Genomic DNA, 15,429 nt, shown 5'->3' on the forward strand with positions numbered 1-15,429 from the left:
ACTATTTTGGATCCTACATGTGCTAAGGTATTCCCAAAAGTAAGCCACATTAAAAACATCGAACGATAAATTTGGATGCTTTTCAGTTATTAATTGTTTCCATAAATCAAAGGTCAAAACTGTTTTAATAATAGAATATATATATACTCACCCAATGTGCTATAAAAAATAATATATGGTCTAGATTACTGAAAAATGAGCTCCACCATTCAGAATTTGTAGACCCGTACAGAATATAAATACGCGACGTAGGTTCACCATGATAAACGTATCCTATATCCACGCTGTCCATCCGTTTTGTCAGATCATTTTGGGCATGAGCCAAAAATAAAAAAAAGTAGATATCTCAGGTGGACCACACTTATAAGAAATAGTTGCGTTTGAACGCCCATCACTAGAAACATATAGCATCAAACATTAATGCCCGCAGTAATATTTATTTTCATCTAACCTATTGATAAGATCACGGAGACCTGAATGAAAGGATAAGGAAAAATAAAAAAATATCGTCGTGATACAATACTTTTGTGGCTCACAAGAAATATTTAACGGTCAATATCTACTGTTTCCTATGGCATGGTTCTGAGATTTGGATCTGTTTCGTTTTTGGGCCTGGCCTAAAATGATCTAGAAAAACGGATAGACGGTGTGGATATAGAATATATATAACAATGTGGGTCCCATGGTAAGGGCCTCACCGTCATATGTGAGGCCAGGGCTGCACGTAATCCGCTTCATATCCTACTTCGATGATATTGTCATGAAAAAGCAAAACTCCACTCGCCTGCTGAATTCAACCACTGCAAAAAAACCAAATAGCCGACGTCGTAAAGGTGTGAGATTTTGCACGTGAGGAAAATGAGCGCTTTTACACGTGCGCCGATTTGCATTCCGTGTTCTGATTCCCGGCAGCGAACGTAGATATAAATCCGATCGCAGACCCTCCTCGTTTCTCCTCCACATAACACAGCCTTCTCCTCTCTCCCTCCACCTACCATGGCCATCGAATCTCAGCCGTCGGATTTATCATCAATGATAGGATACCTCTCATCTTCTGTAGAAAAGACTAGTAAGTCCCTAACCATGGATAGGAATTGCAACTTGGAGCTTCGACTTCTCCCTGCCGGTGTCGATGCCGATCTCCCATCTGCAGATTCCGGCCCATCATCGTAAGTATACATTTTTTTTTTTTTTTTGTTTTCTTTTTCCCTTTTATGCATTTTATAGACTGTGTTTGGATGCACAACTGAATTGGATTGTGAAACATTGGTTATGTAGAGAACCAGATCTCATGAGAACCCGTGAGAGCCTTTTTACTACTTTTACAACTAATCAAGGGTCATGCAAAAAATAATGCTATGTAGAAACTAAGGTGGGCCTAGTTAAAATCAAAGGGTGGGCATCGCCTCCCATTTTTTCCAATTTGTTGTGGCCCACCTAATTTGGATTGGGCTGATTCCTGGGCCTAGGGGTTTCATGAGGTGAAGGGTGTTGTATTGTTAAGTTATTTTAAAAATAAATTGGTGTTTTGAAATTTCCATTGGGCTGGGATGTGGCTGTGGCCATCGATGCGCGCATGCTCGCAGATGTGTCTTTTCACACTAGTTTGAAAGGTAAACACCCTTTCATATTTTTGTTTCGAAAAGTTGTTTTCCTATATCGGAGGGTCTGTTGGGGGGGACTGTGGAAGCGCACGAAGATGAATCTATGATAGCAATCCAATAGCACCAAGCAAATATGAAAGAATACGGCGATTTTAATGTGGAAAAACCCTTGCAGTAATAAACCACAGCACAAAGCGGCATATATCATTATGAAAGCAGTAATTAAAAAGAGAAATAGATTACCTGATTCGAATTACCTCGAATCTCACCTTTACTACACCCTTTGAAACCCTTGGACGATTTAAGAACCCGTAGTATTCCACTCTCAATCCCGTTTACATCCATATTTATAAGTTAAGAAGGAATCCCAAACGAAATCGGAAACAAATCCCGCAAAATCAGAGTCGCATATTTGCCTTGAAATAGTTCGATGGCATCAAAGAAGCTTCGATGTCATCGAAACTTATCCTTCAATGACATTAAAATCATATTGATGTCATTGAACTAATACCTAAACTGTCCAGAGACAAAACTGGAAAATTTGATTTTCTCCGATTGCATCAAGCCGTGTTCGATGGCATCGACAAAGATACCCAGTTAGTCCAGCGATCAACTGGAGAAAATCTGAAAAATCTCTATGGGATTGAGCGCTGTTTGATGCCATCGAAGGTGATATTGAACAGTTTGTCGATTGCATTGACAGGCTTTGTAACAGACTCGATTTAAGACATCTATTACAATAGGGTCGCATTAATTATGTTTAAACCTTATAGTCACAATCCTTTATGAAAGGACACTCTCATGGGTGTTTTCACAAAGTCTATAAATAGATTTTTCTTTGCTTGATTTTTAAATGTGAAAATGAATATAAGAAAATGCCTGATTTTGCTTTCAAAGTAGGTAAAGAGTTTTCTTATATGGGTTAAGAGTACAAATAGTTTGAGCCCATGAATAGTGAGTGTACCGTTGGGACTGGGTGATAATTGTTGTATCTTAGAAGTCGATTAGAAAATCCTTTTACACTTGGGATGCAGTCCAAGAAGGAAAAATTCAATTTCAAGTCAAGTGATTCCAAATAATGTCTCGACTTCTTCAAACCAATAAGTTTACTCCTTAAGTTATTGTGTTTCTTTTCTTGTTCAACTAGAAAATAATGTAAAGTGCAATTCAGGGTGCGAAACCATCCACAAATGCGAACCAAGGAAATTACAACTTGGTTATTTCGACTTTGTTGGACTAATAACAATTATGATTGTATTCGGTGATGTGTCTAAACATGCCTAATATATGTATTTCCCACTCATGTCTAGGATGGTTTGGTTGTCATAATGGTGATTATTAGTCCTAGTTTTAGCTAATGCTGAATTGCGTTGTGACTGGGTTAGCCTTTTGTAGCCTACATAAACCCAACATGTACTTTTTGGTCCTTTGTCGAGGAAAACAAAAATAAAAATAAAAATAATGGTGACATTTGTGATTAACGAAAAAAAAAAAGAAGGCTACTTTAGTGTCATCTATCAAGAAAAATAATTCACAATTTTTATGACTACCACTCTCAAAGTAGTTTATTTCAAAATATCATGAAATGATACTTATGTGGATACAAAAGCATTCTTTCTTTACAATACAATACCCAAAGAGGCTAGAAAGATGCCAGTTGGACGTTTTTCTAAGTTTTGGTAGGAGGGTGGAAATTCCAAACTCAAAAATTATTTTTCTCCGCTCCTAAAATTCCGATGAATCAAACGCAGTCTTTAATTAGTTTGGGTTTACATTCATTTTTAGGTGCATCTCATTATGAAATACAAATATACCATTGTTGCATAATTTTAATTAAATCCTTTCATATATGTAGGAAGTAGATATATGCAATTTGTTAATTATATTTTAATTTCTTGTTTTTTTAGGAAATAATGTTTGATAGTTTCTTCAAATTTCACGCAACTTATTCATGGAATTTTTTTTTTTCAAATTTCATGCAACGTATTCATGGAAAATATTTTCATTTTATTCCTTATGTCTCATCTATTTTCTTTTTCTTTTCTCATTATTAAAGGAGCGATGAATTGGCCCAAAACTCACAGCAACTGACGATATTTTATAATGGCCGGATTTGCATCTGCGATGTGACAGAGATTCAGGTTCGTTCACCCTCACTTTGGTCTTTGAAAGGTCTCATTAATTTTTATTTTATTTTTTTTCCTTTTCAAAAAGAAGAAAATTGGTGAAATTTCATGATATTTGGTGCAACCAAATGCCCCCCGTAACAAATCCATATTTCGAGAAGTTTTAAAAATTAAAATATTAGTGTCTTTTGGTGGAATTAAGTAGTTTCTTGTTCTGCAGGCTAGGGAGATCTTATGCCTAGTGAATCGAGAAATGCATGAAAAGCTAACAGCCCGTCATATGGACCCTCTTCCGCCATCTCAGCAGCCTCAACCTCGTGCTCCAGCTCTTTCAATGAGGAGATCCTTGCAGCGGTTCCTACAAAAGAGGAAGACTAGGATTCTGACAACTTCCCCTTACAAGCAATAGTCATGGAAAGACTCTCTCCTGCAATGAAGAAGATTCTCTCGCCAACAACGGGTCAAAGGCGAACTTCCAAGCACATGGGCAGAAAATCGAATCCGCCGAATGAACTAAAGGTTCTTCGTAGTGCAAGAAATGTTGAAAATTCTCAATATCCAAAGGAGAGAGAGTTGGATCCGCCCAGTAAATGATGTCGGAATTTCTCAATATTGATTTATAACATGAAAATCTGTTATCATACGATAAGTGAAATCAGGATTAATCAGGATTGTAATGATTTGTTGGATTTGTTCTTTTTCTTTCAACTCGTGGTGGAACCGATGATGAATCAGTGGTGAATTGCATGACATGGCGTTTGACCCAATTGCAGCATCCCATTTCCATTTTTTTTCTTTCTTCTTCTTCTTTTAAAATTTCATTTTGGGTGTGTTTGGTTGCACGAGTTCCATGATATTTTGCACCAATTAGATGATTAATCATGAAATATCATGATATTTTGTGCAACCAAACACACCCTTCAATAAACACTTTAAGCTTCCATGTGCATTTCTAGGTGGGTCCTGTTGTATGGCATGCCATGGAGCCTTGCAGGAACAGTTGAGACCTTATTCCATAACCTCAGGTAGCTCAATATTAGGAACTGTCTGCCCCATTTGAATTGTGCAAATTTTTGAATGAAGAAGTAATTTAGGCTGCTTCTTTGAGAGAGATGTGTTGGGATTTTGGCCTGCGGAATCACACAAATCTAGATCTGGGATAGCAATTCAATGGCACCAAGTACATAAAAGAGAACACAGATTTAACATGAAAAACCCTTGTGGGAAAAAACCACGGCACAAAGCGACAGAATTCCACTATGAAAGCATCAATTACAAAGAGAGAGGACTTACTCGACTCGAACAACCTCGAATTCCACCCTTACTACACCCTTTTATAACTCTAGAACCCTTTAGAATACCTTTAGAAAGCCTTAGAATTATTTTTCATACTCTAGAAAAGCCCTAGGGACACCTATTTATAATTTAGGCAACTCCCCTTTCGCACTTTTGTGAAAACTGACTCAAATATCCGTAGTCCGTATCAAATTTGGACTCAAATTTGCGTAAGCTCGACTGATCGTGCAGAGTCTTCGACCGGTCCAGCGGCACCCTCGACCGGTCGAGCACATCCCACGACTGGTCGAGCACCTCGAAAATCCAAAATCCCAACTCGCTGGAAAACGAGTCGAGCCAGTCCACGACTGGTCGAGCAACCCAGAAGATTTAAGACTTCTCTGACAACAATCTCCACCATGTCTTCAATCTTCAAACGTTTAGATCCTTGACCTCTTCTTTTATCTCTGCATCACATCATAGCTTCTCGTGCACACTTCGTCTTTCTTTTCTGCTATCGCTAAGCCCAGAGAAGTTACACAGAACTTGAACTTCTCTGTAAGAATGATCTAGGTGAACATGCCTGTCAGATCGAAGTTCACGTGCCCAACCACCTTTGTTCCTGTCTTCTCAAAAGGAAAGACGTAGTCTTCTTACTATTTCACCGCTACCCAATATTGCTTGCTGGGGATACTTGCTCACAACACTGATAGCTTGTGAAATAACTGGTCTAATCCATACCACGACATACACTGCCAACCGCATTCGAATAAGGCTCATGAGATATCTTGCTTTTCCTCATCTGTTTTGGGACATGTCCTGAGGAAAACTTGAAGAGAGACGCGTAGGGAACGCTCTCCGGCTTTACCTAGTCCATCACATCCTTGATCAATACTTACACACAAGGTATTCCTCTTGTGATTACTAAAGCCTGCTCCTCCTTCAGTCTCAATGCCGAGAACCATCTTTGCAGCCCTACAGATCCTTCATCCTGAATGTCTTACTTAATCGAATCTTCAGTACATTGATTTCAGACATGTTATAATTGGCGATTTATATGTCATCAATTCCTGACTCACCATGAAGGAATCAAACCACTGCCTAGGCGACAGGTCGAACCACGACCTCCTGCAAAGTCTTTTCTCAGCCCCTTTAACTTCGAACTGCTTTGGTTGCTTCATGTAGATCTGCTCTTCACTTTCCCTTATAGAAGTGTAGACTCCACATCCATCCTTCCAGCTCAAGATCACATTGGCCAACCAGCGCCAATCACGGATCTAATAGACACCTGCTATATCGTCGGCGTGAATATCTCTGAGAAGCCGATCCCTTCTCTTTGAGCATAACCCTTCACTACTAACCTCGCCCTGTATCTATGCTGTATCCTCCTGAAAATCCACCTGCATCCAACCACTCTTCGGCCCACTGGAAGCTCCACCCGCTCCTATATGTTAGTCTGGTACCATGAATCTATCACATCTCCCATAGTCACCTTTCACTTCTTAGCATCAGGCTCTCCTAGAGCCATCTAAATATAAGATGAATCCCCTGCGATATTGGAGTCATCCATGTACCTCGCCGATATCCTGCGATCATGCTGTGTGATTCTTCTCATAAGTGGTTGCTTCACCTGCTCTGTATCCCTGTCCACGTGTCTCAGCTTTCCTGCACTGCCCGTTCATATGGCCATGCCCAACATACCACACACATGCAGAGGTGGAATCCGCTACATCCACTGCAGCTCCATCTTTTAAAGCTCTCCCGATCAACCTGTACAAGTTACTGAGTCGTTGCGCTTTCATGATTACTTGTGCCTTCTTAGATACCTTAAGAGCACCATCAATATCTATGTACTTGCATCCTTTTGCCTCAAGCACACAAAGAGAAATTAGATTCTTCTTCAAATTAGGAACGTGTCTGACATCAGTCAAGGTATGCTCCACCCCATCAAACATCTTGACGCGCACCGTACCAACAACCACAATATTACAGGAAAAGCCATTGTCCATAAACACCTGTCCACCATCGTACTCCCTGTAGCTGGCGAACCAATTCCGATGAGGAATCATGTGAATAGATGCCCATGTGTCTAGCATCCACTCATCCTTATGATCATCGTATGGCCGCCTGATAGTAAACACAAACAAAACATCACCATCACATCCACTCGATCCATTTAACGTGGTAGCATTGGCCTCCCTGTATGAAGCCTCAAAATCTTCTCTCTTCGATTTAGAATTTTCACAATCCTTCTTCACATGTCCTTCTTTCCCACAGTTCCAGCACTTTACCTTTCATTTGCCCTTGCCCCTGGATTTGGATCTAGAAACGGAAGAACCTATACCTTGTTTAGAATTCCTGCCTCAGAAGATATCCTCATGTCGATGTTAAGCTTTCTCATAGCCTTCCCTTGAAGGGCCGAGATAACGGTGTCGACACTCAGGGTTTTATTCGTGCTGCACATAGTGTCTTTAAATGACTCATACGACGCCGGAAGAGAATTCAACAATATACACGTTTGTTCTTCATCTTTTATCACTTCCTCCATATCCAGCAATTTGCAAACTAATTTATTAAAGTTGCTGATGTGAGCCTCTAGATCTCCACCCTCTGCCATCTTGAAGTTATACCATTGCCGCTTCAAGTGTAGGCAATTTTCAGAGAATTTTTTTGCATATACATTCTTTGACTTCACCATAATTTAACCACAGTTTTTTTTCCTCATAACGTTGTAGAGAACCTCATCCGTGAGACATAAATGGATCGATGATAAAGCCTTCTTATCAAGAGTATTCCAATCATCATCAGTCATAGTAGACTTTCACTCCTCAAGAGCACCATTTTCACCTTACTTGATTAAGGAACTTATCATCTTGATCTTCAATAACTCAAAATTATTTTTCCCTGAGTACTTTTCAATCTCATACCTAGTAGTTCCCATTGTTACTAATCCCTCAGATTCAGATCTGTGCCCCAACGATTGCTCTGATACCACTTGTTGAGATTTTGGCTTGCGGAATCACACATATCTAGATCTAGGATAGCAATTCAATGACACCAAACACATATAAGAGAACACACAAATTTAATGTGGAAAACCCTTGCGGGAAAAAATTATGGCACAAAGCGACATAATTTCACTATGAAAGCATCAATTACAAAGAAAGAGGACTTACCCGATTCGAACAACCTCGAATCTCATCCTTGCTACACCCTTTGATAGCCCTAGAACCCTTTAGAATATCTTTAGGAAGCTTTAAAATTATTTTTCATACTCTAGAAAAGCCATAGGGACACCTATTTATAGTTTAGGCAACTCTTCTTTCACTCCTCTGCGAAAACCGACTCAAATTTCCGTAGTCCGTATCAAATCCGGACTCAAATCTGCATAAATTCGATTGGTCGTGCGGAGTCTTCGATCAGTCGAGTGGCACCCTCGACCGGTTGAGCACATCCCACGACTGGTCGAGCACCTCGGAAATCCAAAATCCCAACTCGCTGGAAAACGAATCGAGCCAGTCCACGACTGGTCGAGCGGCCCGCTTGACCGGTCGAGCAGTCCACTTGACCAGTCAAGCAACCTAGAAGATTTAAGACTTCTCTGACAATAAGATGAACCTATGGGATTCAGGTTTCGAATTACTCTATTTTGTTAAATCTCAAAATTTGGACACTGGAATAATAAAATTCGAGACTTGTGGAGTATTCCTCATGTTCTTCATGTGTTTTGGAGTATATGAGAGTATCGTTGATGAACAGTATTGTGATGAATCGATTCAAATATTGTTTGAATACCTAGTTCAAAAATCAACCTTATTTAATCATCGACGGTGCCACACTATAGAAAACAGTGTATAGCCATTGATAAATAGCAAAATACAAATGTAGTTGAATTGATTGATGGATGAGCTGATTTTTGGATGAAATGCTCCTCATGGTGTGGCAATCTATTGAACAGGTTGGATGTCCCATGCATGCACTAAGCAAGTAAGAAGTTAAGATAACTGGTTGAACTATATATATGCTGTGGTTCAACCAGTTGGACTTGAGCCTTTCTCGTTTTAAAATATATTAATTTTTATTTATCTTTTGATATTTTAATTTTAATATAGATATATCTATATATATATATATATATATATATATATATATATATATATATATAAAATTCCATCAATCTGTACATCAACTTGCAAGCCCTCTCTCATGATTTTTGTATACTTTAATTGCAAATTAATCAGGTAAAATTAGGGCATTTCATATTTTTCTCAAATTCCTCCATTTTTCCCCAAAAAAAAAAATAAAAAAATAAAATCCTAAAAAAGATTTATGATTGTACATGTAAAACATATAACATTATTGATTGATAACTTGGTTTCACCTATGCTAGATCATTTAAATAAGAAAAAAACAATGTAAGAAAAAAAAATCCCCTCACCGAGTAGATTCTTACCTATCTTTGCTCTCTGATCTATTTATTCACCCAAATTCTCCTCAAAAAACTCAAGAGAACTATTCAACTATTTTTGTAGGAATCCAATTTCAAAAAAATTGAGAAAACTTCCAATTTTGTTTTTTGTTTTTTGTTTTTTTTCGCAAAGGGGCATTGTTTGTTCATATCGTTGATGCACATATTGCATGTATTGACGATATTCAGGAACTTTACGTTGGAGTATTTCAACAAAAAAAAAAACGAAGGAAAAAGTCTTTTTGTCGGCCGAATGTGGCCCACTTGTCTTTCGTGTCTCCACATGTGTGCCATATCTCCACACGTGTGAATGATTTTTGGTATGAGTGACGTGCATGCATGGCGTAGTAGTGTCATTGTGGGATTTGGTCTCTCCCCCCACTCTCTCTTTTGTGTTTATAAAAGAAGTTTTCATCTTTTCAGTTTTGATGCAATGTCGATCTTTTAGTTTTTTTTTTTTTAAATAAAATAAAATTAATTCTTCATTTTTTTTCCTTTAGCCCTGGGTGTATGAATAAGGTGTGGTGGTGCTTTTGGTATTGGGTTTTGCTTAACGTGTGCATGTTAATAAGACCATAAGTTGGGCAATTATATCATTGGGAAAGCGCACTGTAAACCTTTTCCAGCAGAGAAATCCTATTCGGGAGAGTGAAGTATTTTAAAGAAAGTGACCTGGTCTATGCCTCATCCGTCAAGAAAATGGCTTCTACATCAATCGAGATTAACGCATTCATGATATTCTAAATAGGCGTGACGCTCTATATTGCGATGTATTGAAAATATTGGATATATATTCTAGCTTGAATATTTTCTCGTACCATTATTTCCAACACTCTATATTGCGATGTATTGAAAATATTGGAATGTATTAATATATTGTTGATATATTGTAATATTTTTCTATATTTTCAATGATATAGGGGAATTTGATAATGGCTCCATGGTTTCCTATCATTGGAATGTGATATCAATAGTATCACGTAATATTATTGATATTTAAATTGTTTGTTGGAATCTTAGCTTAGAGAAGCTTTGTAGCATTATCTATTCCATGATGGACTTCGATGTTTCTAAATTAAGCTCTATAAAAACATAATTACTTTTATGATGACTATGGACACTCAGGGAAACTTTCTCCAGATTGCTCACTAGGCACACACGTATGTGTGTGTGTACACACACATATAGTTGATATAAGCGATAGCATGGGAAGGTTAGGGAAGGTAACTCCCCAGCTGATGGACTGGCCCACTAGGGTTGCGTGAATCAAACGTTGGCCGTTTTCAGGAGCCTCGCTCTCCTCCCACCATCGATCAAAGGTTGAATATTCCTAGAAAAAGTGGGGCTAGGTGCAGTTAGAACATTCAGGAAAGCTTAGGTCTCATGTTAGTTTCCTTCTAAGTTTGCATAGATTTATGATAGGTGTTCCTGGGGAAGTTTTTATCCTGGGAATCCCTGAAATATGTACACGGTTTGTACAACTTTCACATAAATGAAATACCTTGTTTTTAAAAAAAACAAAAAAAAAGAAAAAAATGGGAAGGTCTAGATCTGAAGTTTATCCGGATTGGAACCCATAAATAAGACCTCCATACCCGAACCTCACGGAGTGATTGAGAAGAGATGCTAATGATTTTAGGTACTTGGTTGATACGGGCAATAGCACATGAAGGCCCATAACCAAAGTTTATCTAGATCTAGTAGAATTCGTAGCTAAGACCTTCATAACCAAACCTTGCAGAGGGGTTGAGAAGGGAAGGTAATAATTATAATTATATCATTTGCAAGTATCCCTCATGTAACATGCACGTATTCTTGGACGCTTGAGCCCCAAAGGGCTGTGCACTTGGTTTGTAATAAACCGGTATGGTTCTGGGTTATACACTACCTTTCACATGTTTGATAGAATGACTTGATTGACCATTGTTTTGGAGTCACCACTAGCTAAAGAAAGGCAACAAAATCCATGGTTGGTTAAAATCCATGAAATCACCTTGAGATTGGAAAAACCAAAGAATTCTCAACTCGAGTGACTCCTGGTTTGATCTGTATCATAGATTCTAGGTGAGGGCCTCAGTTACAAAAAAGAAAGATGTTATACACCCCTTTACCACCCATGTAAAACACAGTCTCTACTTTGCTAGGTTGTACGCTTTCAAAGGGGATTTAGAGAACTTCTAGTAAAATACTAAGCTTTAAATGTCTAAATTACAAAAGATAAACTGAAAATGAAATGATAACGGTAGAATTTTTTTTTATTATGATAGAAGTACAAAAAAGAAAAAGAACACAAACTTTTTGGTTACTCTTTCAAGTCACATATTCTGATATTGAAGATCCTCAAGAGAGGCAACTGCAGAGCATATTTTACGTGATGTCAAAGCAAAGCCTACTACTTCAGGTGTTCGAAGTAATGAAGTTGAATATATAGATTGGAAAAGGATAGATGGAGAATATAACACTAGCTTTGAAGTTAAAATAAAATAGAATAGAATAAATTAAAAGATTAGAAGAGATCGAGAGGATGGAAGAGATCAAGAGAGAAGGAGCCCTTAGACTCTCTGAACGTCCTCCATTTTTCTAAATTATGAGTGCATGGTTCCTTTTATAAGCAATTAGAGAGGGACATGTAAAGCTGAATGGATAGTGAAATTGCAGTAAGGACTGCTTTAGTTGAAGTAAGAATATGCCAATATGTCCGAAAGGGGGGTGAATAGGACTTTTTAAAGTTTTTATAATTTATTCAAAAATCCTATTACACTAATCCTAACTGATTGTACTTATCAGGATTACTCAAAAGTAACTCTACTGGCTTCCAAGCCTGGAGAGGATCGAATCACAAACTATTTAAGAAATGAACAATATGCAGACTAATTTATGATGGATATGACTGTGTATGTGTGTGAGGTGTGATCTCAGATATGAAAGTAATAAAGTAAATCAGGTTCACCTTCAACCTTTACAACCTACACTAAGGCTGACTGTTTATGCTCTCACGAGCAAGGGTCAACATAACGCACCTACTTTTAGGCACACTGGCCAAGGATCTTCCATAAGACCCTAACTGAGGTTTCACACAGTTCACCTCTAACCTAAGGTTTTAGACAGGTTCACCTTCAACCGGATGTTTATGCTCTCCACAGAGCAAGGGTCCACACAACGCACCCACCTTTAGGCACACTGGCCAAGGATCTTCCATAAGACCCTAACTGAGGTTTCACATAGTTCACCTCTAACCTAAGGTTTTAGACAGGTTCACCTTCAACCAGATGTTTATGCTCTCCACAGAGCAAGGGTCCACACAATGCACCCACCACGTATACTCCCGCCGGAGGCCTCCTACGAGGGCTTGCAAGGGTGAGAAACACCATAGACCCAATCCTACAGAGGAATGATCAAAGGGTCCTTTAGACTCTAGTTACTTACAGATAAGTGGATGGGTCTCATTCAGCTCGCTGATGAAGATCTCCTCCTTTGTTGATGAAAAGTCTTCTGCTTCTTTGATCCGCAACTCAAATGATGTACCAATATATGGCGACGGGTTGGGTCAAGGTTATGATGGAATCCTACTCTCTAATTATTTTCCTATTAGGAAGATAACAATTCCAATCATTTATGCATTCAAGGCATCCCGGCTTAATGATTTGCCATTAAGGTAGTAGATGGAGGATTCTTGAATACGGAAGTTCATTCCCCAATCCACTCTATTGAATATCAATGATAAGGTGGATTGGAGGATGAACTCCCTTAAGAGAAAGGGCTTTGGGTATATGATCTAAGGTAAGACACTAAAAAGCACTCTCATCTTTCTCTACCAGCAACAATAGACAAACTCTCTTAATATAGGCAAAAGGTTCCAACGGATATAAAACGTCACATTTATGATAGAGTTCGATATCATCGAGCAGGGCCGATATCATCGAGCGTATACTCTCGATTGCATCGGCTGGCTGCTCGATGACACAAACTTAAATGTCATACGCTTTTGAAACCTTTTTCCAGCTGGTCAAGGGAATCGAATCACGTATCGATGTCATTGAATTTTGAACTCTGATATCGTCGATGCGAGGTTCAATTCATCGACACTTGAAAATGAGAGAGACTTGCTATGAAATATTTCAGGTTTACAAGAATAATCGAGGGACCTTTGAGATCATCGGAATTTAAATGTCGATGATATCGATAAAGTGTCGATACATCGATAAATCCAAAGGATTTTCGTTTAAGCTTGCTGGACAGTTTTTGTCCCTGTTTGATGCCATTGAAACTGTATCGATATCATTGATATTTGAATATCGATTCTATCGAGTGCCACTCAATCGCAGATAAATAATCCTGAAATAATTGCTGGAGAACTTAGGCGCCCATGACCGATAACATTGAGAGTCTTCCGATATCATCGAGATTTAAACTTTGATGGTATCGAGAACGACTTCGATATATCGATGCATATGTGATTTTCTTAAGTAAAAACAGGGGCGCCGAAAATTTGTCTGTCGATATTATCGAGTCACCATCGATGGACTCGAGATTCAAATATCGATGATAGTGATAGGTATATCGATACATCGATAAATCCGTCCAGAGATATATGCAATTGCTGGACGTATTTTATCCTCATTTTGATGATATCGTTTAAGTATCGAGGACATCGACAGCACAGGTTGATTTTATCGAGCAGTGTATCGATAAAATCGACAAAGCAAGAAAACTTGGAGAATTTTCTAAGGGTTTATATACCTGGTGTTTTGGGATATGGGATGTGAGGCTTAGATTTACCTGAGGCGATCTTGCACACATCCCGGTTGAGGCAGACGCTTGAATTGATCTTCCTATGAGGCTCTGCAGTCTGTCCGACTCAACACTCACGCTAATTGACAAACCAGGGCACTTTCAATCTCCCCCTTTGTCAATTACGTGACAAAATACCAAAACACCCTAGACCAGTATCTAGATAACCACATCCTAAATTGTGTGTACATGCATTTTACACAATTTTACAATTTCTAGTGAAACAATGTACACAACCCAGTATCTGCTCCCCCTAACTGCAAACTCCCCCTATCTTGGTGCAGCTGCTCCCCTAACACCTGTAACACCATTCAAGCAGATATACAATTTCCTGTTCGAGGTGTTTAACTGTTCTCCCCCTTTTTGTCAATCATTGGCAAAGGTGTAGCAGTTGATATTGACTGAAGTTTGAAGTATTTAGGAGAAAAGTAAGCAGAGATGTGTAATGAATAAATTAGTTTAAGCAGTCATCATTTTTAGAAACTATGGATACATATCAGACCAAGTAGAGCAATGATATAAGTAGATAGAATAATCATTAAAATCACATGCATTCCATGTCAGATGAACCAGGGGATCTAAACTCATAGTTGTGGCAGTAAAACTAGAATTATATTTAGCCACATCCAAACCAGCCAAAAACCTAAATATCCAAAAGCATATAGATATACTGCCCCAGATAGCAGTAAACTTCATGGGCCCCCAACACCGAAGTATATTCTTTACTTCGAGGATATCAACAAAAACTATTCACACTTGGTGGATTACTAATGCATAACACACATATATGTGAGTGAAGAGCATTCAAAAAGACATTTTATGCCCTTCACATTTCAGGGAGACTCCAGGTGTGTGATGCATTGGTTATACGTTAGACAATCAAAAACCTTTACTGTGTTGGTAAGACATCGAGAATTTGTTGAGTAGCATGTTGCTAAGTTACCAGCATGGTTTTGATCTCTAATAGACAGGCTTCACAGTCATCCAGCCGTTTCATGATGTAGGATTGTCTCTCAAGCAGATCCTAGATAGTATCTTGTTCGGGAACAGCCTGAATGTTCTCAACAGAGACAAGGTTGTGCACAGGATAACCTTTGTCTGAGCTTGAATCGATTTTTCCCTTATGAGGCACTTTGGCAATGATATTGCAGATGTCTTCATAATT

At 38.6% G+C, this 15,429-nt stretch overlaps 1 protein-coding gene across 1 annotated transcript; it reads left to right on the top strand.

Moving 5' to 3' along the window:
- Nucleotides 1–947: 947 nt before the first annotated feature.
- LOC131242732 (protein TIFY 5A-like) lies at nt 948–4,480 on the top strand. Its single transcript, XM_058241568.1, has 3 exons — nt 948–1,169; nt 3,661–3,745; nt 3,951–4,480. The coding sequence occupies exons 1-3, from the start codon at nt 997–999 to the stop codon at nt 4,137–4,139; spliced, it is 447 nt and encodes a 148-aa protein (XP_058097551.1). The 5' UTR covers nt 948–996; the 3' UTR covers nt 4,140–4,480.
- Nucleotides 4,481–15,429: the final 10,949 nt, after the last annotated feature.

This window comes from Magnolia sinica, chromosome 1 (genome assembly GCF_029962835.1).
Source record: "Magnolia sinica isolate HGM2019 chromosome 1, MsV1, whole genome shotgun sequence".
NCBI classification, from domain to species: Eukaryota; Viridiplantae; Streptophyta; class Magnoliopsida; order Magnoliales; family Magnoliaceae; genus Magnolia; species Magnolia sinica.

Excerpts from the sequence above, each read along its gene's own strand:
- LOC131242732 (XM_058241568.1), top strand. The coding sequence starts at position 997 with ATGGCCATCGAATCTCAGCCGTCGGATTTATCATCAATGATAGGATAC. Across the intron at positions 1,170-3,660 it reads GCAGATTCCGGCCCATCATC|GAGCGATGAATTGGCCCAAA; the intron begins GTAAGTATACAT and ends TCATTATTAAAG. Across the intron at positions 3,746-3,950 it reads GCGATGTGACAGAGATTCAG|GCTAGGGAGATCTTATGCCT; the intron begins GTTCGTTCACCC and ends CTTGTTCTGCAG.